Source organism: Triticum dicoccoides, chromosome 7B (genome assembly GCF_002162155.2).
Source record: "Triticum dicoccoides isolate Atlit2015 ecotype Zavitan chromosome 7B, WEW_v2.0, whole genome shotgun sequence".
NCBI classification, from domain to species: domain Eukaryota; kingdom Viridiplantae; phylum Streptophyta; class Magnoliopsida; order Poales; family Poaceae; genus Triticum; species Triticum dicoccoides.
Genome location: NC_041393.1, coordinates 6681854 through 6709285, shown reverse-complemented (window position 1 = coordinate 6709285; position 27432 = coordinate 6681854). Strand labels below are relative to the sequence as shown.

The 27432-nt window shown below is 44.3% G+C and overlaps 2 protein-coding genes and 1 pseudogene across 2 annotated transcripts; all 3 read right to left on the bottom strand.

Moving 5' to 3' along the window:
- Nucleotides 1-12092: 12092 nt before the first annotated feature.
- Nucleotides 12093-15965, bottom strand: LOC119340289 (annotated as a pseudogene).
- Nucleotides 15966-18262: 2297 nt separating this feature from the next.
- LOC119340288 lies at nucleotides 18263-20054 on the bottom strand. The gene is made up of 3 exons (XM_037612182.1): nucleotides 19872-20054; nucleotides 19437-19504; nucleotides 18263-19181 (listed from the first exon to the last, which is right to left on the bottom strand). Exons 1-3 carry the CDS (start codon nucleotides 19994-19996, stop codon nucleotides 19015-19017), a joined length of 360 nt encoding a protein of 119 aa, XP_037468079.1. The 5' UTR covers nucleotides 19997-20054; the 3' UTR covers nucleotides 18263-19014.
- A 1160-nt stretch (nucleotides 20055-21214) lies between these two features.
- On the bottom strand, nucleotides 21215-25936 carry LOC119337517 (disease resistance protein RGA5-like). The gene is made up of 6 exons (XM_037609681.1): nucleotides 25813-25936; nucleotides 25615-25710; nucleotides 25136-25220; nucleotides 24098-25004; nucleotides 21716-23733; nucleotides 21215-21620 (listed from the first exon to the last, which is right to left on the bottom strand). The coding sequence occupies exons 4-5, from the start codon at nucleotides 24934-24936 to the stop codon at nucleotides 22245-22247; spliced, it is 2328 nt and encodes a 775-aa protein (XP_037465578.1). The 5' UTR covers nucleotides 24937-25004; nucleotides 25136-25220; nucleotides 25615-25710; nucleotides 25813-25936; the 3' UTR covers nucleotides 21215-21620; nucleotides 21716-22244.
- Nucleotides 25937-27432: the final 1496 nt, after the last annotated feature.

Below are 27432 nucleotides of genomic sequence, written 5' to 3'. Positions count from 1 at the left end.
TTAAATTTAGTTGAAAGAGAAAACGAGTATTTGTAAGAAAGATTGAAAAGAATTGAGGGGAAGAAGATGGAATTGGAGTTGCATGTTGCCGATGTGTCGATGATCACAAGATCAAGATGGAGAAAATGCGGTTGAAGATTAGAAAGATTAGAAAATATGCCATTGATAGTGTGGCTTGGTATCATTAGCTGTTGGATCAATTGTTACCTTAGTTGCGATCTTGATCGCATTTGTTGTTGCATTTAAATTCTTTAGCTAGAGAGTTATTTGTATGTTGCATTTAATTAAGTGTTGTATATGAACTTTATGTATGAACTTTATATATGAACTTGTATTAATTTGGTCTATTCGGTATTGTGTAATGAAGATGAGCCGACAATGGATGTATGATGACCGATGCTCTCCCGAGTTCATTAATGGCGTGCATACTTTTCTGCTTGCCGCTAAGGCAAACAAGCGGGCGGATGGTTTTATGCCTTGTCCATGTGCTGGCTGTAAGAATGGTCACAGTTACTCTACGTCAAGAACCATTCACGTCCACCTATTTGAGTCCGGTTTCATGCCCCACTATAATGTTTGGACCAAGCACGGAGAAAGAGGGGTTATGATGGAAGACAATGAAGAAGAAGAGGACGACGACATCTATCCTGGCCATGGGTTCCCTGAATACGATGATACAACAATGGGGGAAGAAGCTGAGCCGGCAATGCGGGAAGAAGCTGAAGAAGAGGCATCAGATGAGCCCGCTGATGATCTAGGTCGGGCCATTGCTGATGCAAAGAGAAACTGCGCAAGTGATCTGGAGAGGACAAAGTTGTAGCGCATGTTAGAGGATCACAAGAAATTGTTGTACTCGAATTGCGAAGCTGACAAAAAAAAGTTGGGCACCACACTGGAATTGCTATAATGGAAGGCAGAGAATGGTGTATCTGACAAGGGATTTGGAAAGTTGCTGGTAATGATAAAGAATATGCTTCCAAAGGACAACGAAATGCCCGAGAGTACGTATGAAGCAAAGAAGCATGTCTGCCCTCTAGGGTTAGAGGTGCAGAAGATACATGCATGCCCTAATGACTGCATCCTCTACCGCGGTGAGTACGAGGATTTGAATGATTGCCCAGTATGCGGTGCATTGCGTTATAAGATCAGTCGCGATGACCCTGGTGATGTTGAGGGCGAGCGCCCCAGGAAGAAGATTCCTGCCAAGGTGATGTGGTATGCTCCTATAATACCATGGTTGAAATGTTTGTTCCAAAACAAAGTGCATGCGAAGGCGATGCGGTGGCACGAGAAGACCGTAAGAAATACGGAAAGTTGAGAGTACCCGCTGACGGTTCGCAGTGGAGAAAAATCGAGAGAAAGTACAGGGAGAAGTTTGCAGGTGACCCAAGGAACGTATGGTTTGGTCTAAGCGCAGATGGCATTAATCCTTTTTGGGGAGCAGAGCAGCAACCATAACACCTGGCATGTGACTCTATGATTGTATAACCTTCCTCCTTGGTTGTGCATGAAGCGGAAATTCATTATGATGCCAGTGCTCATCCAAGGCCCTAAGCAACCCGGCAACGACATTGATGTGTACCTAAGGCCATTAGTTGAAGAACTATTACAACTATGGAATGGAACAGGTGTACGTGCGTGGGATGAGCACGGACATGAAGAATTTGACCTAAAGGCATTGCTGTTCGTGACCATCAATGATTGGCCTGCTCTCAGTAACCTTTCAGGACAAACAAACAAGGGATACCGCGGATGCACGCACTGTTTGGATGATACCGACAGTATATATTTGGAGAGTTGTAGGAAGAATGTGTACCTAGGACATCGTCGATTTCTTCCAAGCAGGCATCCCGTAAGAAAGAAAGACAAGCATTTCAAAGGTGAGGCGGATCATCGGACGAAGCCTCGCCACCGTACTGGTGCTGATGTACATGATATGGTCAAGGATTTGAAGGTAATCTTTGGAAAGGGTCCTAGCGGACAACCTGTTTCGAAGGACGCTGACGGACGCGCACCCATGTGGAAAAAGAAATCTATATTTTGGGACCTGCCATATTGGAAAGACCTAGAGGTCCCCTCCGCAACAGACATGATGCACGTGACGAATAATCTTTGCGTGACCCTGCTTGGCTTCTTGGGCGTATATGGGAAGACAAAAGATACACCAGAGGCACGAGAGGACCAGCAACGTATGCACGGAAAAGACGGCATACATCAGGGTCAGGCCAGCTACGCTCTTACCAAAGAAGAGAAGGAAATCTTCTTTGAATGCCTGCTCAGCATGAAGGTACTATCTGGCTTCTCGTCGAATATAAAGGGAATAATAAACATGGCAGAGAAAAAGTTCCAGAACCTAAAGTCTCATGACTGCCACATGATTATGACGCAACTGCTTCCGGTTGCATTGAGGGGGCTTCTACCGGAAAACGTTCGATTAGCCATTGTGAAGCTATGTGCATTCCTCAATGCAATCTCTCAGAAGGTAATCGATCCTGAAATCATACCAAGGTTACAGAATGATTTGGTGCAATGTCTTGTTAGTTTCGAGTTGGTGTTCCCACCATCCTTCTTCAACATCATGACGCACGTCCTAGTTCAGCTTTGCGAAGAGATTAACATTTTGGGTCCTGTATTTCTACACAATATGTTCCCCTTTGAGAGGTTCATGGGAGTCTTGAAGAAATATGTTCATAACCGTGCTAGGCCAGAAGGAAGCATCTCGAAGGGCCATGAAAATGAGGAGGTCATTGAGTTTTGTATTGACTTTATTCCTGACCTTAAGCCGATTGGTGTTCCTGAATCGCGGCATAAGGGCAGACTGGATGGAAAAGGCACGCTAGGAGGGGATCAAATAATATGTATGGACGGGCATTCTCTCACTGAAGCACACTACACAGTTCTACAGAATTCCGGCTTGGTGGATCCATATATGGAGGAACACAAGAATTTTCTACACTCCAAACACTCGGAGAAGTCTGACGACTGGATTACACGTGAACAAACGAGGACTTTCGCCGGTTGGTTGCAGAAACGTGCCATGAATGATGGCGATATTCAAAATGACTTGTACTCGCTGTCCCAGTTACCATCTTCGAATATAATGACTTTCAAAGGATACCAGATAAATGGGAATACATTTTACACGATCGCCCAAGATAAGAAGAGCAACAACCAAAACAGTGGTGTCCGCTTTGATGCAACAACCAACATGGGAAAGGAAACATATTATGGTTACATAGAGGACATATGGGAACTTAACTATGGAGGTGATTTGAACGTCCCTTTGTTTCGGTGCAAATGGGTCAATATGACACGAGGCGGGGTAACGGAAGACCCGCAGTACGGAATGACAACAGTGGATCTCAACAATCTTGCGTATGCACACGAACCATTCGTCCTAGCCAATGATGTGGCGCAGGTTTTTTATGTGAAAGACATGTCTACCAGGCCGAGAAAAAGAAAAGATAAGGAAGTAAATGGATCATACGACGAGCCAAAGCGCCACATAGTTCTTTTAGGAAAAAGAAACATCGTGGGAGTGGATGACAAGACAGACATGTCAGAAGATTATGAAAAGTTTGATGAAATTGCTCCATTCACAGTGAATATTGACCCGAGCATCCAGTTAAATCATGAAGATTTTCCATGGCTACGGCGCAAAGGGACACACGCGAAGAAAAAGTTTCACACCCAAAAATCTGGGATGTGATCGGCTTCACTATCATCACTTTCTTCTGTGTTTCACACCCAGGAGGGAATCTCTGTAATAGTTAGGGTAGTTATGTGTTTTGGCATTTGAAACGCGAAGAAATTTTATGTGCAAACAAATTCTTTCACGCATTTACTAATTTTTTCAGCTAATTGACCCTGAAATTGAAAAGCATTTCAAATGAACTCAGAAAAGGTTGAAAGTTAGCATGGTATCATAATTTCACCCACATAGCATATGCAAAAAAGTAGAGAGGGTTACGGCAAAAACTGGATGCACTTTGTGTACAAAATGGACAATCTCTTTTGAAGTATTAGGGTTTCCGACGGAAACTCATCTGTTACAAAGGCATTTCATTTTTTAAATAACTAAGCATTGCCAAATTGAATATAATGATAAAACACACTAATATTAAACATAAGAAAAAAGAATCACTGAAAACTCTTTTTTCAAAGTTAAGTTATTCACAAACTAGTGATTCACACAAATTTCAAATAATTCAAAATTTAAACTATTCAAATTTGAAAACTACCGGCACTAACAGAAAGTTTGTAATTTTTTGTACCTAAAGCAAAAATATTCACAAAGAAACTCTAAATACAGCAAAAAAACAACTCAAAATAAATGAAACAAAAATAAATAATGCAAAAAAATTAAGAAAATAAAAAAGCCCGCCACCTGGGCCAAAGCGGCCTGCATACGACTAGAAACACAACATTTTGTTGGGCCAGGATGCAGGCCCGCAAAGGCCCAGTAGGCCCGTAGGGTAGAACAGAACAGGTAGGGCCAGTAGGCCTACTTAGGAGAGGAGCTCGAGAGAGCTACCGCACTGGGGCTTATAAACCAGTGCAGTAGCCCCTCGACTAGCAAGGTGGGACTAAACTTGCCGCACCGCACTGCGCCAGCGCACCCCCTTTAGTACCGGGTGGTGGCTACAACCAGTACTAAAGAGGGGGTATTTAGTACCGGTTGGTGCCATCACCCGGTACTAAAGGGGGTGCGCTTCCCGCCGCTTGGCCTGGCCAAAACAGACCTTTAGTACCGGTTGGTGGCACCAACGGATACTAAAGGTCCATCCTATATATACAACAGTTGAAAAAAATTCAGTTTCCCTCTCTGTTTCTTCCCTCCGTCCCGTCGCCCTACCCCGATCGACGCCGTCGCCAGCCCGGCCGTCCCCGCCCCTCGTCGCCGCCCCTGTTGACGTCGCCGTCCCGGCCATTCCCGTCCCCGTTGTCCCCGTCGTCGCGCCCCGCCCTGGCCGCCCCGTCGCCGTGCCCCGCCCCATCCTTGCCGCCCCGTCCCGTCGTCCCGTCGTCGCCGCCCCGTCGTCACCTCGCCGGTGAGCTCACCCCGGCCGCCATGTCCACACACACACACACACATCAGTTTGTTTGTTATAAATTTTTCTGTTTTTTAGTTATAGAAATGTTAGAAATTATTCTGTTTTTTAGTTATAGAAATATTAGTTATATAGAAATGTTATAAAAAATTTCTGTTTTTTAGTTATAGAAATTATTCTGTTTTTTAGTTATAGAAATTATTCTGTTTTTTAGTTAGATGAATTAGATTAATGTCAAATTGTTAGAATTTGCATATATATAGAATTTTAGTTATCACAATCCAATCATTTAAAAAATGTTACTTTTTGCAGGCATATAGTATTTGTTCTCGACGATATGCCCGACCCGCATCCTCGCCGTCGACCCGTTCGCGACGACGTCCTGCTTCAGAGGACCCATGTCCGGGACTGGGCTCCGCCGGCTGGCACTGGGAGGTGCTACCTGGAGGGGCGCGCCGCTTGGTGAGGAACCCGGCCTTGGGTCCCGTCGTCGACCCTGATGTCCTTTGGTGGCGTTCGTGTGGGCCACATTTGGTGCAGAGGGAGCCGGCGTCGCCGGAGGTGGTGCATCGCCGTGTCAGGGAGGAGGACGAGCACGTCCATCGCTACATGGCTGCTATGGACGCCAGGTTCTCCAATACTTGGCAGGTTCTTTGGGCAGATGACCGGAGATATGATCCTGTGACGGTCCTTCTCTTTGGGTGTCCACCGCCCGCGCCCCAGGAACCGCGAGTGGCCTAGATTCTTCTGTAGTACTCGATCTTTATTAGGTACCTAGCCAGTGATGTATTCGATATATAATATTCGAGACGATGTATTCGAGATTATATATATTAAGACGATGATGTATTCGAGATTATATATTAATTGGGACGATGCATATATTATGTACTATATATATGATTCAGTTTTTCCTTATTGATTGCATCCATGCATTGTAATTTGAATACTAAATTGTTTTATATTTCTTCTGTATTAGTTAAGTAAAAGCTATGGCGGACAATACCAGTAGAGAGAGAGAAGAGGAATTGTTCGACATCATACGCAGCCCTCACAAGCTAGATGATCTGAATGAAGCAGATGTCGGCTCCCAATATCTGAACAATACCGGAGAGGGTGATGAAAAGATATTCGATCTCAACGACCGAGCTGATGAAGTCATGAACTATGATTATGATTATGATGACACATACAATGTTTTTGATGACATAGACAATGATGATCTTCAAATAACAAAGACTACCGGCGAGGTATATTTATATAAGCAGGCATCATGGTGATCATCACATGTTTTTTTATTGAAGATATATTAACGAATCAATCTTTCTTCTTTAAGCCCTCCGGATTGAGCAAATCTGCTTCTACAGACAGCAGGACAAAGCGAGGCCCGGGCAGATTGTTGAAGGATGGTGTAAAGTACAACATCGAATCCATCAAACCTAGTGGCGAACCCCTCATGCCTAAGAACATTACAAACAAGTGGACTCGTCAGTGTAGAGTTCTTGTGAAGGACAAACTCCCGATCTCCATTCAAGAATGGAAAGAGCCAAAGACTAAACGTCCAGGTGTTACTTGGGTCGACAACAGAGCCAAAAAAAGTCCTTTGGAAATCTCTGATGGGACATTTCACCCTACCAGATCATTTCACTGAAGCAGATGTGGAGAAAGTCAAGGGCGCTGCTCTCAAGAAGATGGCAATTGCATTCAACACCCACAAGAAAACTGTATGGGCCAACTACCTCGCTGCAGAAAGGAAGACTCCAGAATTCACGGGAACACTGGAGAAGCAAAGAGAACACTGGGACGATTTCGTGACCTTCAAGGATTCAGAATTATCTAAGGAACGGTCAATAAAAAACAAGGCAAATGCCGCAAAAAAGACGCAGTTCCATAGGCTGGGTCCAGGTGGCTACGCGGTGGGAATGCCTAAGTGGGATAAGTCTGAGCAAGAGATGGAGGATGCAGGGGTCACTCCGGTTACTAGGAGCTCCCCCCCCCCCAGGTGCAGAACTTGGTTCTACGCGCATGGGGGGGCATTGGACCCAAAGACAGGCCTGGTTTCGAAGAAGGCAAGTCTAAAAGGAGTCGAACAAAAGATACTTGACGCAATAGAAGAAGCTCGAAGGGGGGTGTTCATGCCCAACAGAGAGAACGACGAGCTTACGCGCGCCCTGGGAAATCCTGAACACCCGGGAAGAACACGAGGCAAGGGTGTTATTCCCTGGTATGAGGGATTTTCAGAATGGAACGAGGACTACAAGACCCGTGCAAGAAGGAAGATGGAGGAGGAGAAGAAGAGGAAGCTGGAGGAGGAGCAGAGGAAGCAGGACGCAAAACGCCTTCAAGGCCTAGAAGCAAGGCACGCGGACTTGGCACTCAAATTCCAGCAGTAGCAGCAGCAGATCGACTCACTTAGCCAGGAAAGGGGGTCTCAGCAGCGGCAGCAGCAAGCGGATGATCGTCCAGCATTGGATAGCACCGTCCCATCCAATGCCGAGAAGCAGCATTGGTTCTGCCCCGGGCGACACACTGCTAAATACATACCCTGTGGATGACATCATAGGGAACACTAACTGTGAACTACACTCTAAAATGAAGAACATATCCATGAAGGTGGCGGACGGCGTTGCTTTTACAATTACCCCCGAAGCAACCTTCCATTGCATCCCGATTCCAGAGGGCTATGCACGTGTCTTGGTTGATGAAGTGGTGGACCCATATTCGGGGCTACAGCTTGACATTCCTGGAGGTGAAGACGAGCGCACACTAGGAGAGACCATACATCGTATCATCCTATGGAGAAAGGATTGCATCATCTTTCGAAGTCCACCGACAACGCGTCGTCTGCCGACTCCTCCTCGAAGTCCCCCACCGAGTCAGCAGACTCCCGCTCCTCCGAGTGCACGAACGCGTGAGCCGACTCCTCCTCGAAGTCCGCCACCTCCTCCAAGTCCTCGAACGCGTGAGCTGACTCCTCCGGTTTCAAGTCCGGCACAGCGTCATGCCACTTCTCCGGTTTCAAGTCCGGCACCGTGTCAGGCCACACCTCCTGCTTCAAGTCCGGCACATCATCAGGCCACTTCTCCTGCTCCAACTCAGCCACGTCAGCCATCTCGCCGTCTCAGCAATCGCAGAAGAGACACGCCGTAGCTATGGTGCGTAGCGGTACGAGTCGAGGTAGTTCAGGAAGTACAGGCGGAGACAAGCGATATAAATATGGTCCAAGCCTCGCTCCTCTTCCTCAGAGGCCTTACGACATGACTGAGGAGCAAAACGCAGCCATAGTGCAGGCCGAAATGGACGCCCATTTTGGACCGAAACCGGCACCGCCGCCAAAGGAGAAAGTGCCTGAGAAAACGATTGACCACTTCATTTGTATGGCTAGATAACCAGCTCCCAAGCCTGTTGACTCGGACTATGAGCGCCAAATTAGGAAACTACATCTAGAACGGCTAAAGAAGGAAGCGAGCTCGAGCTCGAGCCAACAAGCAGCGGGCAAAAAATGCGGGAAAACCGTTGCCCAGCTGGGAGAACAGGCGGCGCAATCGATCCCCCCGCTTGTTGTGCCAACAACACATGAGAGGAGGCCGCGCGCCCAATATTATTGTGGGCAAACCGTTAAAGTTCCCCAGCTAGGCAATGTGTTAATAACGGAGGAGCATATAATGCAGGCTGAAATGCTCAAGATCTCTGTTGGACAACTCCTCGAAATTGAGCCCATGTCTCCGCTTAGAGAGGAGGAAATAAAACGGAAATATGTCCGGGCCAACCTTTGGTCGAGCCAGACAAGGTCAAGAATCTCCCAACGAGAATGTATGAATTGCATCAATGGTACATGAACATTACCAAAATTTCCAATCGAGACTCCCTCATGGTGAATGTCAAGAAGGAGCATTACTTCCATGAGAAAGCTATGTGCGTTGAGTATTCAGAACTATTTCAGTTATACAATCAAGACGCACTCGACAAATCTATCGTTAGTTGCTATTGTCTGTAAGTGATTTCTTTCTGTAATTTTTGATCAATCATTACATGTAATTATCCTCACTATATATTCTTTTCTGTGGTATTATATGCAGGATGAAGATGTATGAAATGAAAAAATCTGGACGCTATGGCATTGGGTTCATTGACCCAAAACCATTAATGAGTACACATGGAATCTTCCAACTTCTCAAACAAGTGTAGAGGAAAGCATGCTAGAGTTCTTGAAGCGCCTCAATACCAATGAAGATATACTACTTCCTTACAACTTCCTGTGAGTTAATACAAATTCTGTTTTTGCTTACTAGCTAGCTAGATGTTAATAATTAAGTGTATACGGTTTATGATAGTTGATTAATTTTATGCACATGCCCGCTTAATTAAGACATGCAAACGTGTGCGCATGCAGTTTCCACTGGATCTTGTTAGTCATTAAAGTTGACAAAGCAACAGTTGAAGTACTGGACTCACTACTTAAAGAAGATAAAGACTACACCATCATGAAGGGGATAGTCAACAGGTAATTTCAATCATTATTAACTATATCTTGGCCTATTATTAGTTCGTCATTTCCTGATATGAACTATTTAATAACCCCTTTATTAATTTTCTTTGTCGGCGGGCAGGGCTTGGGCAAAGTTCATCAAGGTGACTCCAGGCAAATGGCCAAAAAAGTTGTTTTGGCATCGACCAAAGGTAAGTAATTAAGTAGTACTAGCTAGCTATCATCTCTTTAAATCTTGTTTCAATACCATTAATTAATTATTATGCTTGATTAATCATTATCTGATTCAATTCCATTCTCGTAAAGGCCCTGAAGTAGGTGTCGGGGAATGATCTGTGTGCATTCTACGTTTGCGAGAACATTCGCATGATAGCGTCCGAAAGGAGCAGATCTCAAAGACAGGACTGGGTACGTTTGTCAGAACACTAGTCACACCATTATCGATATCTTATCACAGAACTAATACACATGCATATTGATCTCCTTCTTAACAGTTCAGAGAGGTGTGGGATAAGCTCCTACCAGCGGACCGCATACTAGCACTTCAAGACGAAATAGCCGGATTTTTGCTCGACCAGGTCATAGATCCTAAAGGAGAATACTATTACCCGCTACCGCCCCCAAGAACCACTTGTCATCGTGCTCCGAAGGCACCAAGGCAACATGTAGAAGAAATTGTATATGTATGTATATGTGTATGTGTGAATAGTTAGTGGTGTTGGTTGTGAGACATTCGATGATATATTATATATATATATATATATATATATATATATATATATATATATATATATATGGTTCTACGTACGAGAAAATCTATTTATATATATGCATAACGTGTACAATTTATAGTATCGTGAAATACCAGCAAACAAAAAAGAATTAAATGGAAAATAAAGCCAACCCCCCCTCCCCCCAAACATTTAGTACCGGTTGGTGTTACCAACCGATACTAATGTTCTACACGCACTCGGGCCTGGCTCGTGCCACGTGGTGACACTTTAGCGCCGGTTCGTGACGAACCGGTACTAAAGGGTACTAAAGGTTGCCAAACCGGCACTAAAGGCCGGTTCTGCACTAGTGCAATGAAATCCGGCAAAAGCACTACCATCAATGAGCAAGGCGGTTGTTCTGAATTGTAATTTCATACCAATCAAACCAAAATCCAGGCCAAGTTGAGAAGAAATATGTGCCAGCAACAATGAAATTAAGCTCTCAAGAAAGAGGCGCAGGGGAATTAATGTGTTTTTTTTCATATGCAGCTCATTCTATATTTATGAACTGCCATCGTGGGACTAGAATGTATGGCTGTTACCTTGACATGATACCATGAACCAGAACAATGAGATGGATGCTTCCATGGATGAACGCGATGCGGGACAGCCCCTACCGGTGGACAATGGGTGGGAACAAAGGAACTTTGTGGTGTTCAATGCTGCATAAACACAAAATAGTGAGGACTTTTAGGCTTTTAGCATACTTTGCTAAACAGCGAGGAGTAATAGGACCTAAGCATCGACTTCATTCATTCAGACAAAGTGAATCGAAATTGGCACACCACCATCTTCGAATTCAGACACACCACCTTTTCCATAGGCAGAGGCAGAGATAAATTTCAGAGGATGTCATATGTATTCCAGGTTCAGAAAAAATAAATTTCAGAGGATGTCACTTGATCTATGAAAATGATGTAATTTCTGAGCTCTGCGCTGGTGCAGAACAAAACTATCCAATCCCATCAAACCAGCAGGCATCGGAGTCGCTTCAAGGAGTACCAAATTTCAGCACCGGCAGCACACCCTGACCGCGACCCCAAATTCCTGTTCTTCCCCATTCCAACCAACACAATCTGGGGACGGGTGTGGCTGGGAGGGGAGGGCGGAGGCGGCGGTACAGATGTGAGCGGTGGTGGTGGCGGGGAGAGCAAAGCGCGGACGCCATCCGCCCCGCGCGCGCGGATCGAGGTGATGTGGCGCCGGTTTCGCCGCCGGGCGTTGGATTCGCCGCGGACAACCGGCGGTTGAAGCGGCTGTCGATCGGTTCAGTAGCAACCCAAAACTGAATCAACTCCAAACTGAACCCCAGCGACGCACATAGATTCAGAAACACTGAATCAACTCTCCCTTGTGAACACTGGCTGCACATCCGTCAGATGCCCCCATGGAACAGCATTCCTTGTCACCTTGGGGGCTCAATCACGAGGATTCCACAAGCTCCAAGACAAGATTTGAGTAGATAGACCCAGTTTTTACAGTAATACTACAAGAGAAAACTTAACCATCAACATGAAGCAAATCTGAACCAACAAATCTGCCCAAGTGCTCTTCATTAAGCCAATAGTACAAACATAACACTGTTCAATGTGAACAAGCAAATGAAGAAATTAAAATGTAGAGGTAGCGTTACAAATTGAAGAGGGGCCTCAGAATACCGTGCCATAGTGCAACCTTTTATTGTAGTACAAGTCTTGGTAGAATAAAGGAAAATGAGTACTAATCAGTGAATTTAGGACGCAACTAATTAAGGCAGGAACAGTGGAGGCACTGCGTTCCTGAAAACATATGCACAAAAAACAGGCAGAAATCCTCCATCTAGCGAAAGAAAGAAGCTCAACATATGTGGAGATAGTGAGCCTTGCTGTTGGAAGCTGCAGCAGTACACGAGCTACCCGCAATGGGACGGTGAGTTTGTTTGTTGCCTATCAAAATGTTAGAACAACATCCACGGCAACTGATGGAATTACTAGTGCCAACTCCAGGATTTTGTTGAAGCCTGAAATTTGGAAACCAAGAGAGATAAATCAACAATATGGTAATGAGCGTATTCAGGAAAAAAGAGAACTCTTGGTTGCTCAAATGAGTAGACCGTAACTTACCGGCGTTAGAGGCATGTCACCGGTCATAGATTTGAATGGTGGGACGTTTTGGATGGGCTTCTGCTGCGCGCCTCAGCCAAGCCTCAGCTGTCTCAATCTCTTCGTCGCTGGAATTACCAGGCTTCAGATCAACCCGGACATACTCAAGAGAAGGGAGGTGGCCCATGCCAGAGTCAACCTCACCGCTCGCGATCGACCGTGCAGAGACCTCGAACTCAAGGTGCTGAACCCTTGGCATAGCTCCAGGTGGAAAAAGGCATGGCGGCGTTAGAAACCCACAGAATAAGCAAAATCTCGTGAATGGGAATGCATCAGCCCTCACAACCAACATTCCCATCATGCGACTTGCACGCAGCTTCAGACACCGAAGAGCAGGCAACATCCCCTTGCAGTTCTTCCACAAATATGACCAGGGTGGAGATGTGGGGAAGCGAGGTTGAGTTAATCCACTTTGGAAGTCTCAAGAACGACCCTGCTCGGGGGCTCCATGAATCAAAAGTATGGAGGTGTGGAGGGGGCACCCAGCTTTCACGCATGCAATCCAACAGTCTGTCATCAAAATTAATACACAGAATTTGCAATTTTTGCAAGTTGCCTAGGGACTCAATTAATATATCCATATTGATCATATCTACGCCCTTACTATCACAGTAAAGTTTGATCTTCCTAATCCCTGTCAGATGGCTCAGCTCTTTCACAATGTGAGGAGATGAGGTTAAGTATACTTCCTGCAGCACTTCGAGGGACGTCAAGTTCCACATTCCTTTTGGCAGCCTCACCCCCACAATGACACATAGGCATATCAAATTTCTTAGCTGAACAATACTTGCAGGTAACTCTTCTATTCCAGTTTCTTGTATGTCCAGTGTCTGCAAAAGCTGCAACTTGCCTACGTCCACTGGGAGTTCGCGAACATCTGCATTCCTTAGCCCTAGGTACCTTAGGTGAATTAAATTCCCTACATACTTGAGGCTGATACCAGAGCTATTTCTATGTCTGCCACAATTTCCAAGATCGAGCACACGTAAAAATTGGAAGCTTGAGAGAGATGGCAACCAATCACAGGTAACAGGAGAGAAAACAGCAAAGGTCCTCACTTTTGACAGAGTAGTGCTATCAAACTGATGGTTCTGAACCTTTGCCTTGATATTATGAAGTGATAACCTGCGGAATTTCCTTTGCAGATTAGGTGCATGCCACTCATCATTATCCAATATGGAGATAAAATTCTCCTCACTTGACAGTGACCATATAAGATCAAGCACCATATCATGTATACGGCAAGTTACTACCATTCCTTCCTCATTGATTTCTGCTGGCTGGCTCCTGTTCATAAGCTCGCTGAAGTAGCTCTCTCCGATCTCAAATAGACTGGTTTCCTTTTTGTCACGCTGGATAAAACCTTCGGCAAGCCACCTCCATATCAACCAGTCTCTCTTAACCTCAAAGTCTTCAGGAAAGATGCTCAGATACAATAAACAAGGCTTCAAATGAGGAGGCAAATCATAATAGCTGAGTGATAATATCCTCTTCATGTCCTTCAAAATATCACCTTGTGTAACTCCATGGCCAATTGAATTCTGCAAATGTATCCACTCATCTTTTTGCTTTACCCGTTGATTACTAGCCAGGAGACTAGCTATTGTAATGATGGCTAATGGTACACCACCACATTTCTTCAAGATGTCTCTTGATACTACCTGCAAATCTTCTGTACATTTCTCCTCACTTTGAAATATTCTTCTATGAAAGAGTATTTGCGAGTCTTTATCAGAAAGAGGTTTCATTCTGTGAATCATGCCATCACCGGAAGAAAGACATGCTCCAGACACACTCACATTTCGGGTTGTTGTGATTAACCGACTCTGGAGTTTGTTTTTATAGAGAGCACAATCTATATATTTCCATATGTCTTTTTCCCATATATCATCGATCACGATGAGGTACCTATGCCAATTATTTTGATAGCATTAGTTGGCAAGTCATCTATATACAACTGAATTTTGTAACAAGGATAAACTGTAGGGTACTAAAGATAACAACATGAATTATGTAACACTAAGGATATGGATGCAGAAATGTAAAGAAATGCAACAGAAATTTCTTAAAGGTGTACCAGACTAACAAAAGAAGGCACACACACAAAAAAGAGAGTAGAATTTGCTTAAAATAAGAAACATGGCCCAAATATAAAAACATAACAAAAGAGGGAATTAAGACATGAAATTATATGTCTGGCTATTTCACACATTTTTTAATCTTAAAATAAAGACAAGCACAATCTGGTGCACATTATATGTTGGCAAGTCATCTATATATAACTGAATTTTGTAACAAGGATAAACTGTATGATACTAAAGCAAACCATAGGATTATATAACTACTAAGGATATGCATGAAAAAAATATTAAGGAATTCAACAAAAAGATGCTTAAAAATCTACAAAGGCTGGCAAAAAAAGGGCGCGTGCGCGAAAAATAAAGAAGTGGAATTTGCTTAAAAAGAGACGGACTTCTACTGATATAAAAATGTAACATATTAGGAAAAAAGACGATATGTAATTTACAATACATCTGACTACTTCACACATTTTTAAATATAAAATAAAGACAAGCACTATGTAATGCATACCTCTTATCCACCAGGAATAAACTGATTTCCTTGATGAGTAGATTTTCATCCTTTGCCGTATTACGAACATCATTGAACTTTTCTTTGTTAAGGTCATAGAGTAAGTCCTTGAAAACTTTCTTGATATCAGGGTTCTGTCCTATAGTGACAAAAGCCGCACAATCAAATTGGATTTTGATTTTCTCATAGATTGCTTTGGTGAGTGTAGTCTTGCCCAGCCCACCAACACCAACAATAGAGATTGTCTTCAATTGCTCCTTAGAACTTCCGTCCTCACAAATCAGTATTTTAATAAGCTCATCCCTTGTGCAGTCAACCCCAACAAGCTCCTCTACATTTTTGTGTAGAGCTAACACCCGAGGGTCAATGGTAGCACCATTGGTAGTGCTACACATGTCAAGATCGTACCTTTTACGCAGGTCCGCCAACTCCTTGGCAAGATCCTGAGCTTCTTCAATGGCATCACAAATTTGATGAAGTGCTTTGCCCTTACCAAACAGTTTGGTGGTCTTTTTGAGGAACTTCTTGACTCGATTCCTCATGTTCGCCGGCTTGCTGCTTGAACCCTCATCCACACGCACCAGGAAGTCGTCAACAGCGTCTTCCATGGCGCAAGAGAGGTCTCTCACCTTGCCAGCCCAAATCCGGACTGGCTCCTCGAGCTGGTCCGACGCACCTCGCCAACCTTACGAAGTACAGCATGCATCATCTCCAGCTCTGTAATGAGTGATTTTACTCCTTTCTTTACTCGCTTCTCCAGGTTATATTCTCCGACGAGCAGCTCACCGAGCTTACAGATGACAGGGCCCATTGCCTCAGCGGCGACCTCCATAACTCGAGCTTTATTTGTTTTTGCTCTTGATCGACACACCGCTATAGCATCATTGCCCTTGAATTGAAACTCTGCAATGCAAACGTAATGGCTTTCAGAAAGAGAGAAGAATCAAAACATGAACCTGAATGGTTGGTGAATGTAACAGTACACAGAAGGCACATATGCAGTGCATCCTGTAGCTATCCGACAAGGCAGAAGTAGTAGAAGGGTACCTACCGTGAATAGCAGCTCTTCAGATCCAATTTGCAAACGGACTCCTTGTAATGGCTACCAAAGATGAACTAGTGGAGAATATATCCAGTTCTGCACATCATCAGAACCAGCAAATATTAAACAAAAAAGTTTGTACAGAGGAGGATGAGGAGACAGCTAGAAGATACAAATGGTTTTCAGAGAACCACGGGATGAGCAAAAAGCTGAAGATTTTCAGTTGGTGAAAGCAACAGCTCGCGAATGCATTACCATTCAACTGAAATGGAATAGCAACAATAGATTATCGATCGAGGGGGAAACAGATGAAGCAAAAGCATCATCACCTAGATTGGCTCAATCAAGAGCTAGCACTAGTTGAAGAAGAGCGTCCTGACTGAACTCTGCACATCATGGATCTGCATCAAAACAAGAACAAATTAAGGAGGCTGAAGCAAATGTATTGAACAGAAGATGAGGAGGAGAAATAGGTTGAAGGGGACCTTTGGTGCTGTCGTCGTCGCAGATTGGGAGGAGACCACCGGAGTCGCCGCAGAGAGCGAGAGACCAAGGAAAGAAGCAGCAAGTAGCACTAGTGTGGATACGGTCGGAGTGATTTGTGGTCGTCTCAACACACTCTACTCTCGTCTGGTTGATTTCAAACACACATGGATGCACGTGATGCCATACAGGGTTATGCGTGTACGGCATGTGACGCCCTTCACCCAATGCGCGCGTGCTTGGCTTCATCGTGTGTGTTGTGTTGCTCCCAAAAGGTGAACGGGAATCAAGAATCCAGTAACGTGCAAGCAGGCATTGGGGCTTGCAGCGCCTTAACCGATGAACAGCGCCTTAACCTGTAAAATTAGTCGAGTTGGATTTCCGGATGCATTGTTCTTATCAACATGCCATGTTACATCAAGACACAAATCCTATTCTAGAGTAAGCTATGCTTTGTCTGATGAATCCATTGCATTTGCTTTTGTGAAAACACTATATAAAAAGTTATAGAGGGAGTACTACATAGGGACGGAACGGTCAATTGATGAGCAGCGAAGGAACGATCAATTGTAATTGCGAAGACTGAGGGACATAACGGGGTGGAACTCAGAGCGAGAAAGAATCGAGCAGGCGATGCTGAGGATAATATTTGTACAAAGTTTTATGCCTTCTGCTGTTTGAAATTTTTGAATGCGTAAAATGTGTGGTACTTGCACTACTACAAAAAGCAGTTGGAAATGCGCAAGGTTACATCCTTCACTCATGAAACAAGCAAAATAAAGAACAAATTAGGTTGTCATCACCACCACCTTCATCTTTGAATCATATTTCATATGGTGCTGTCAGAAGTACTACTAGCTGCAGATTCTCAGTAGTCATTATTCATTTGAATCATTTTCTGGACATCATAATTCTGTTATCTTTTGGGTCAAAATATTGCTATGATTGTGTTAATAAATAATAATATCATAATTCTGATCGTCATTGTTAGGGGGTGGTCACCTAAATAGAAGTACTTTCTTGATATCAGAGTGGTCACTTTTGTTAACAATATCATGTCTTGCTAATACTGAATCATGTTCTACTTCCGCAAATACCATTGGATAATCCTTGGTGGAAAAGTTTCATGGAAAAACTGTTTGCTATAATATGCCTGTACTGTCAGTGCATACTTTGGTTTCTATAGTATAAAAATGTTAACGCTAGATCACACTTGAGATATCAGTGGATTTCTGGAATGATCACCTATTTCTCTTCATTTGATCTTGTTCTTTCTAGTTTCTTTTCAATCTGCAAACTTCCGTCTTGTTCTGAGAAATTAGACTTGACCCGATGTGGATGTTTTTGTGTAATTGATCCTTTTTGTGCAGCATTTCCTTTATCAGATCCTTCGTGGCTGTTGACACCAGATTTTGGCACGACGGAAAAATAGAATTAAGATGGCCTCAAATGAAAAAGTGAGCTATATTTCATTCGCACATATGTTGCAGACGAAGCTCGAGAAATAATTTGGCAAGGAGGATAGGGTCATATGAAACATCAGCATGCAAAATGCGGTTCCTAAAAGCTGCTAGTGCAGATCTGTTAAATGATGAAGAAACATTAATTTTCTAATAGAACAAACTTACATAAACATCTTAATAATCTGCCCTCCTCACTAACATAAACTTTTTCTCCTCATGATTAGATGTTATTAGTAGAAGAAGAGGTGGCTTGCTAGGTTCACCATCAGTGAGAAAGAGTTGGGCACCACTGCGTCCGACAATGAAGGGAGCCAAAGGTACTGCAAGTTTATCTACAATAGACTGCCCTTGAAGAAATGGAAGCTGGTAATTACCAAAGCCAGTAAATTCGCATGGAATTAACACACTTCTAGATATTACAAAGTCACAGTAATATTACTATTTTCTCCCTGAGCGATCGCTTGTATGTTTCACCAGAATCTTTACTACTACATGGTTTATTGGCTTTGACACGAACTAGTGATATACCACAATGTGTTTGAGTCTACCTTACAAAATCCTTAATAGGTCACAAAAATCCCACAAATACGAAAACAAGAGTTTTGCTTCCAAGTCAACCAAGATTAGATGGGAAGTTCAAAAGGGGACAAATATACTTTAATGCATGTTTGACACCCACCTGATTTTTCCCTAATACCAAGATGTGGGGTTACCAATGTAATAAAATTAAGTGGATCCAACCCAGCAATGTCACCTAATCCTGAAGTGTGTGATATTTCAGATCCTCCAACTGTCGGCATGACACTAACACCGCTTCCGGTTTCTTTTGCAGTGAATTTAGTATAGAAATAGCATATCCGGCAAACAGACCACCCAAAGAATGTATACTATGAAGGAAATCTTTTTCAAGCCGGGCATCTTCTGAACCACATCCAAGGCCTTCTTTCCATAGGGCATTATTATGGAAGCTTCCTAAGCTGTCAATACATGAAGAGCAGAGAATAGTCTCCGCCACATACTTCTTTCGCTAACCTTCTTCCAGCTACATCGATCCCATCAAAAGTTTTCGCGTAGATGTTTGATGAACTAGCTCCAAAGAAATTGTTTGCCCTTTTATGGCTGAGATTTTCTTTTCTCAACTCCAAACCTGCATGTTGCAGTAATGCAGTGGGTGTCAATTTCATCTTTTAACTACAATTTGTGTGTGTGTGTGTGTCCATCCAATTCCATTTCTGCACATCACGTTCCTAAAATCATTATATATCAGAAGCAAAAAACGGATGAGGAGGTAGTAGTTGGTGATATTAGATATTAGACTTGAAGTTCACTATATGATCCTCGCAAAAAAAGAAGACTTGAAGTTCACTATATGAATGTAGAGTTAATTAAAGTACACACATACCATAGATGAAGAAATTATCACCTAGCCTCTTTTTCAGCACTGCTTCCCCATATGTCCAGTCACTGGGGCTATATTCAAAGAAGAAGCAGGGAAAATCATCAGTAAAAACGCCAATAAGTACAGCTTGACTAAAGCGTTGTTGAGTAAATTGTGTCAAACATAAATATACCTTTAGCACTTTTCAAAGCTTTTAACCTTTTCCTTACAAACACAGGTGTGTATTTTGAGTTTTGACAGTTAAGTACAGATGTATGTCATGCGATTTACTCATCAAAGTTCACATATACATTTTGAAAAGTTAGGGTGCATCTTAAAATCCAGGAAAAGGTAAATCAAGGAGAGCAGCCGGCAATAGCGCTACCATCAATGAGCAACGGGGTGTTCTGAATTGTAATTTCATACCAATCAAGATAAAAGTGCAGGGGAATTTTATACCAGGCCAAGTCGAGAGGAAATATGTTGCCAGCAGTAACAATGAAATTAAGCTCTAAATCCTGCATGATACCATGAACCAGAACAATGAGATGTTCTGGTTCTTGGTTGCTGTCGGATGCTTCCATGGACGAACGCGGTGCAGGACAGCCCCTGCATGCAGGTGGACATTGGGTTGGAACGAAGGAACATTGTGGTGTTAAATCCTGCATAAACACAAAACAGTGAGGAGTTTCAGCACACTTTCACTAAACCAGCACGCGAGATGCATATATGTTTGGTGAAAGACTGCATCTCCAACTAATAGGCCCCGAGCATCGACTTCATTCATTCAGACAAATTGAATCGAAGTTGGCACAACACCGTCTGCGAAATTGGGTTGGGTTCCTACTCCCTATATACTGTATGTCGAGGATTGCTATGGAATGCCAAACTATTTGAGTGACATATAAGAATTCAGACACACCACCATTTCCATATGCAGAGATGTTGTACGTATAGGCACTTGATCTAGGAGAGCAGTCCAGTTGCCGAGAGGAAATATTCTGATAAAATTTCACCGCAGCTGCTTTGGGCGCTGGAAGAAGTGCCAGATTTATTTAACACCCTACCTGCGACCCCAAATTTCGAAAATCTCTCATATTCTTTCGTTCCGTCCCCACTCCCCAGGCAACGCCGAGGATGTTGAACAAATTGGGAGCCGAGATGGCGAGATGGTATGGAATGTGGAACGGAAGCTGGGAGCAGAACGTACCTGGTGGGCCGACGGTGCCGCTCCGGGGACGCGCGTGGCTGGAAGGGAGGGACGGCAGATATATGAATATGAGCGGTGGTGGCGGTGGTGGTGGCAGGGAGATCCAAGCGTAAGCGGACGTTATCGCCGCCGGCGCTCGCGAATCGAGGGAATGCGGCGGCGGTTTCCGCGCGCGGGTGGGAGGGATACGGCGTCGCCGCCGGGCGTTGGATTCGCCGCGGACGACCGGACCGGCGGTTGAAGCGGCTGTCGATCGGTTCAGTTGAACGGGGTAACTGCTATTGCAAAGTACGTAGCAACCCAAAACTGAATCAACTCCAAAGGAACCCCAGCGTGGTGCAGAGTTTCAGAAACATTGCTCAAACATTGCTCCTCGTCATCAACTCTCTAAGAGGAAAACTGGTTGGAGCAAGAGGTGGCCATGGGTTGAGCTCAAAACCTTGGAGGATTCTAGCAAAAGAAATCGATGAGCTCAAAACACCACTTCAGCAATCAGCACACGATAGACACAGAGACCCAGTTGCAGTAATAAAGAGAGCAAACTTAATTAAACAACATGAAGCGCAAATCTGAAGCTACAACCGGAGCTCAGTCAACAACTCGTATTCTTCACTAAAAACAACTCGGGTAGTATTGTTCATTGAGCAGTAAAACAATGCTGTATGGGAACAAGCAAATGAAGAAATTATATTATACTCTAGTATCATAGAGGTAGCATTACAGTTACGGACGTAGAATAGAATACCGTGCCAACTGAATGCAATCTTTGGTTGAGTAAAAAGATATCAAGCAGTCCAATTAGGAACTAAGGCAGGTACAGCCTGCGGCATTGCATTGGTGGAGAGAATGAGCCTTCGTTACTGGAAGCTGCAGCGGTACACAAGCCAAAAGAGATGCTGCTGCCTACATTGGTGCAGTGAGTTGTTTCAAATGTTGGAACAGTATTTGTGGCAACTGATGGAATTACCAGTACATGACTACGGGATTACATTGAAGGCCTGAAATAGGAAAAGTAAAAGGGATAAATCAAACAATATGGTAACGAGCATATATTCAGGAAAAGAGAATTCATGGTTGCTCAGATGAACCTTACCTTACCGGCGGCAGAGGCATGTCAGCACTCGTGTCTAATAGATTTCAATGGTGGGACGTTTTGGATGGGCTTCTGCTGCGCGCCTCAGCCAACCCTTGGCTGTCTCCATCTCGTCATCCGTCACACTCTCGTCATCACCAGCACACTCTTCATCGCTGGAACTCTCGTGCTGAAGAGAAACCTCAACATGCTCGAGAGAAGGGAGGTGGCTCATGCCGCAGTCGACCTCACCACTCGCAATTGACCGCGCAGAGACCCAGAACTTAAGGCGCTGAACCCTTGGCATAGCTCCAGGTGCGAAAAGGCACGGCGCCGTCGGAAACCCTATGAACATGCAGCACCTCGCAGATGGGAATGCATCGGCCCTCACAGCCAACGTTTCCATCACGCGTCTTGCACGCAGCAGCAGAAACCGAAGAGCAGGCAGCATCCCAATGATCTGAATGTCATCCCCTTGCAGTTCTTCCACATCTATTTCAAGGGTGGAGAGGTGGGGAAGCGACATTGAATTAACCCACTTCGGAAGTCGCTAGAACCATGAATAGGGGCCGCCCCATGAATCAAAACTACGGAGGTTTGGAGGGGGCACCCAGCATTCACACATCCGATCTAGCAATCTGCCGCCATCATCAATACGCAGATTTTGCAATTTGTGCAGGTTGCCTAGAGACTTGATTAATGTATCAATCAGATCCTCGTCCATGTTAGCACAGTCAACACTGAGTGTCCTAACCTCTGTCAGATGCCTCAGCTCTTCCACAATGTGTGGAGACGAGGATACGCCTACTTGTTCTAGTACTTCAAGGGACATCAAGCTCCCCATTCCTTTTGGCAGCCTCACCCTATAATCGACACATAGGCATATCAAATTTCTGAGCTGTACAACACTTGAAGGTAATTCTTTTATACTAGTGTCTCTTATATCCAGTGTTTGTAAAAGCTGCAACTTGCCTATGTCCATTGGGAGTTCGCAAACATCTGCATCCTTGAGCCCTAGGTACCTTAGGTGAGTTAAATTCCAAACATACTTGAGGCTGATACCAGAGCTACTTTCACGGCTGCCACAATTTCCAAGATCAAGCACACGTAAAAATTGGAAGCTTGAGAGAGATGGCAACCAATCACAAGTAACGGGAGAAAAAACAGCAAAGGTCCTCACTTTTGACAGCCTAGTGCTATCAAACTGATGGTTCCGACACTTTGCCTTGATATTATGAAGTGATAATCTGCGAAGGTTCCTTTGCAGATTAGGTGCATGCCACTCAGCATTACCTAGTATGGAGATAAAATTCTCTTCACTTGACAGTGAGCAGATAAGATCAAGCACCATATCATGCATACGGCAAGTTACTACCGTTCCTTCCTCATTGAGTTCTGCTGGCTGGATCAAGCTCCTGTTCATAAGCTCGTTGAAGTAGCTCTCTCCGATCTCAAATAGGCTGGTTTCGTTTTTTTCATGTTGCATAAAACCTTCGGCAAGCCACCTCCATATCAACCATTCTCTCTCAATCTCAAAGTCTTCAGGAAAGATGCTTAGATATAATAAACAAGGCTTCAGATGAGATGGCAAATCATAATAGCTGAGTGATAATATCCTCTTCATGTCCTTCACAATATCCTCGCCCTGTGTAACTCCATGGCCAATCAAATTGTGCAAATGCATCCACTCATCTTTTTGCTTTACCTGTTGATTACTAGCCAGGAGACTAGCTATTGTAATGATGGCTAATGGTACGCCACCACATTTCTTCAAGATTTCTCTTGATACTACCTGCAAATCTTCTGGGCATTTCTCCTCACTTTGAAATATTCTTCTATGGAAGAGTATTTGCGAGTCTTCATCAGATAGGGGTTTCATTTTGTGAATTATGTCATCGCCAGAAGAAAGACATGCTTCAGACACACTCACATTACGGGTTGTTGTGATTACCCGACTATGGAATTTGTTTTTATAGAAAGCACAATTTACAGATCTCCATACTTCTCCTTTCCATATATCATCAATTACGATGAGGTACCTAAGCCAATTATTTAGATATTATTAGTTGGCAAGTCAATATATATACAACTGAACTTTTTAATGAGGATAAATTGTAAGGCGTCTTAGAAATATACTACAGCAAACCACAGGAATTTATATAACCACAAACAATATGCATGCAGAAATATTAAGAAATGCAGCAGAAATTTCTTATGGGGCTACATGAGTAACAAAAATAAGGAACACACACAGGAAAAGTGGAATTTGCTTAAAATAAGAAACAGGCTACAAATATAAAAATGTAACTAAAAGGGGGTGAAGACATAAAATTCAGTATATATCTGTCTACTTCACACATTTTCGAAATATAAAAATAAAGACAATGTCTACGTGATGCATACCTCTTATCCACAAGGAAATCACTGATTTGCTTGATGAGTAGATTTTCATCCCTTGCTGTATTATGAATGTCACTGAACTTTTCATTGTCAAGGCCAAAGAGTAAGTCCTTAAAAACTTTCTTAATATCTGGGTTCTGACCAACGGGGACAAAAGCCGCACAATCAAATTGGCTTTTGATCTTCTCATAAACTGCTTTGGCGAGGGTGGTTTTTCCCAGCCCACCAACACCAACAATAGAGATTGTTTTCAATTGCTCCTTAGGACCCCCATCCTCACAATTTAGTGTTTTAATAAGCTCATCCCTTGTGTGGTCAACGGCAACAAGCTCCCCTGCATCTTTGTGCAGAGCTAACACACGAGGGTCAATGGTAGCAGCATTGCTAGTGATACGCATGTCAAGCTCGTACTTTTTCCGCAGCTCTGGTAACTCCTTGGCAAGATCCTGAGCTTCTTTGATGGCATCACAAATTTGATGAAGTGCTTTGCCCTTACCAAATAATGTGGTGGTCTTCTTGAGGAACTTATTGATTCGAATCCTCATGTCCGTTGGCTTGCTCCCTGAACCCTCACCCACACCCACACGCACCAGGAAGTCGTCAACAGCATCTTCCATGTCGCAAGACAGGTCTCTCACCTTGCCAGCCCAAATCCGGACCGGCTCCTGGAGCTGATCCGGTGGCACCTTGCCAACCTCACGAAGTACAGCGTGCATCATCTCTAGTTCTGTACGAAGTGATTGTACACCTTTCTTTACTCGCTTCTCCAGGCTGTATTCTCCGGCGAGCAGCTCACCGAGCTTACGGAGGACAGGGCTCAACACCCCAGCAGCGGCCTCCATATCTCGATTTTTTTATTTGTCTTTGCACTTGATGCACACCGCTATAGCATTGTCCTTGGGTTGAAATTCTGTAATGCAAACATGATGGTTTTCAAAAGACAGAATGAGCAAAACCTGAACCTGATTGGTTGGTGAAAGTGATTGTACAGTTAGCGCGTATGCATTGCTTCTTTCCAAAGCAGAAGCAGAAGAAGGGTACCTTGAATAGCAGCTCCTTCAAATCCAATTTGCAGAGTGCTTTGTAACAGCAACCCAAGATGAACTAGTGGAGAACAGATCCAGTTCTGCACATAATAAATTCACATCAGAATATCCAAAAATCCTACTAGTTGTTTTCAAAGAAAAAATGCAGCATCCCTCAGAACATGGATAGATATACTAATTAAGCTCTGGCCACTGACCATTTTTTTTCTCTTTGCTTTATTTTATCTTATTCCTTTTTCTTTTTCCTAATGTACATATTTTAACACTTTTACTGTAATCTAATTATACAGTAAAAGAAATAGTAGCAAACAAGAGATTAAGGAGGGGAGAAACAGATCGAGCAAGAGCTGACCCTCCCCTTGCTCTGGATCTACACGCACGGCCGTAGTGGGAACACAATCGTTTCGACTTCTCAGGATGAGCAAAATCTGAACTTGTGACAGAGGGCAAAATAAAAATAAAAAAGGGCATCACCTGGCCTGGCTCAACCAAGAGCAGTAGAGCACGAACAGAAGAACACCGAAGAGCAACTCTCCACCTCTGCTGAGCGAATGTTGAACGGATCCAACTCTGCAACATCGAAGCCACAAAGAATGAAAGAAAGAAGAGAGCTGTGCGCTAACTAGATCCAAGGAACAGAGGAGGAGGGGGAGAAGACGAGCAGAAGGGTACCTTCGGCGCTGTCGCCGTCGCCGTTGCAGATTGGGAGGAGACCACCGTAGTCGCCGCAGAGAGCCGCAGACAGAAGGAATGAACGACTTAGCAGCAGCAGCCCCCACTAACCCCCTCAAAAAGAAAAAGAAAAAAAAGCAGCCTCCACTAACGTGTTTTTTTTTGTGTGAAAAATGTGAGACTTGGAGCTCTTTTTGCGAAAAGGTCCCTAGATTATATTGAAGTTTCACCTGCAGTACAAAGCACCTCGTCAGTAAAAGAAATTACAACCAGACCCTTTGACCAGCAAACGACGAACACCACCATCCACACGAGACGCAAACGCGCTGCTGCCACCTGAGCCGGCAAGACCTTGAATCTTGCGGTGATACATGCAGTCGGGAAGTCTCGATGTACGTCCGGTGAAGACCAACGCACCGGCGAGAAGCTTCACATTGATCCAGAAACCACGAGCAGCTCCTGTACACGCAACCATCGCTCCCAGCGAACACCGCCCGAAACGCCGTTGCACCTCCTCCATGAACTCCACGGCTAGGACAGAGCATACCTCATTGAAACGGAGATGGAGCGGGAGGACAAATAGGTCCAAAGAAAGGTCACCACCTCCGCTGCCACGACCTGACCCTGAGCAAGCCACCTTGCGAGATCACACCGTCGGACGCTTGCCGGCTCCGCCACAAGGGCCTCGCCGAGCAGGAGACAAGGCACCATCACTGTTTTTCTGCCGCAACACCGCATCCCCCACATCGACGACACGTCAGCGCCGCCAGGAAGAACTACCCTACTATCTACACGCCATAGCCGCAGGAGCGGAGTTCCCCACTCTCCCGCCGCCGGAATGGTGGACGAAGAGGGAAAGTGGTCACTTCCCCTTGTCGCCTGTCTACACTGTAGCGAGGAGATAAGGAGAAGGGAACAAAGCAGCCATGTGACTTGGAGTTGGAGACAAAACCAGATACTCCAAACTTAATAATATATTCATAAACTGGTATAATCCACAAGATTTGGAGAAGGTGCAGATGAGAAACATTGTGAAATAAATAAAGGAAAAAGGAAGAAAAGACACATGTTTTAAGAATAAAAAGACACATATTTATCCGTATGAAACTCATCATTTTTTTGCAGAATTAAGCAAATTAACTAAACTGTATTGAAAGCTTAAGAATCATTCCCATCATCCCTTATCTGACTACTGCCGCCTCGATAATCAAATATCTCTGAAGAAGAAACTAGAAGACAGATGTCCCATACCGCCTGTCTCTCGTCATTGTCGAACCACCTTTGATCTAGCAGCAACAGGCTAGACATAAGACCTCCGCCAAAGACGGCGTGCGTAGCATCCGACGGAGGCTTCACCTGTCGGCGACATGCACTGCTCGACTACTCTGAAGGAGATGCATGTGTCACCTGCCGAGCCATATCAAACCCGATCGTTGATGAAGGGAACGTCCCAGACCACACCTGCCTCAGAAAGGCCGTCACCACCTCGAGATCCAAACTCCGGGTCACCCACACGACCCCGGAGTCTGCCGCTGTCGAAGAAGATGGCCGCTGCCTTGATTCCGTGTGATACAGAGAGCACCCACCATTGTCGTCGCCCATACAACGACAACCGCCGCC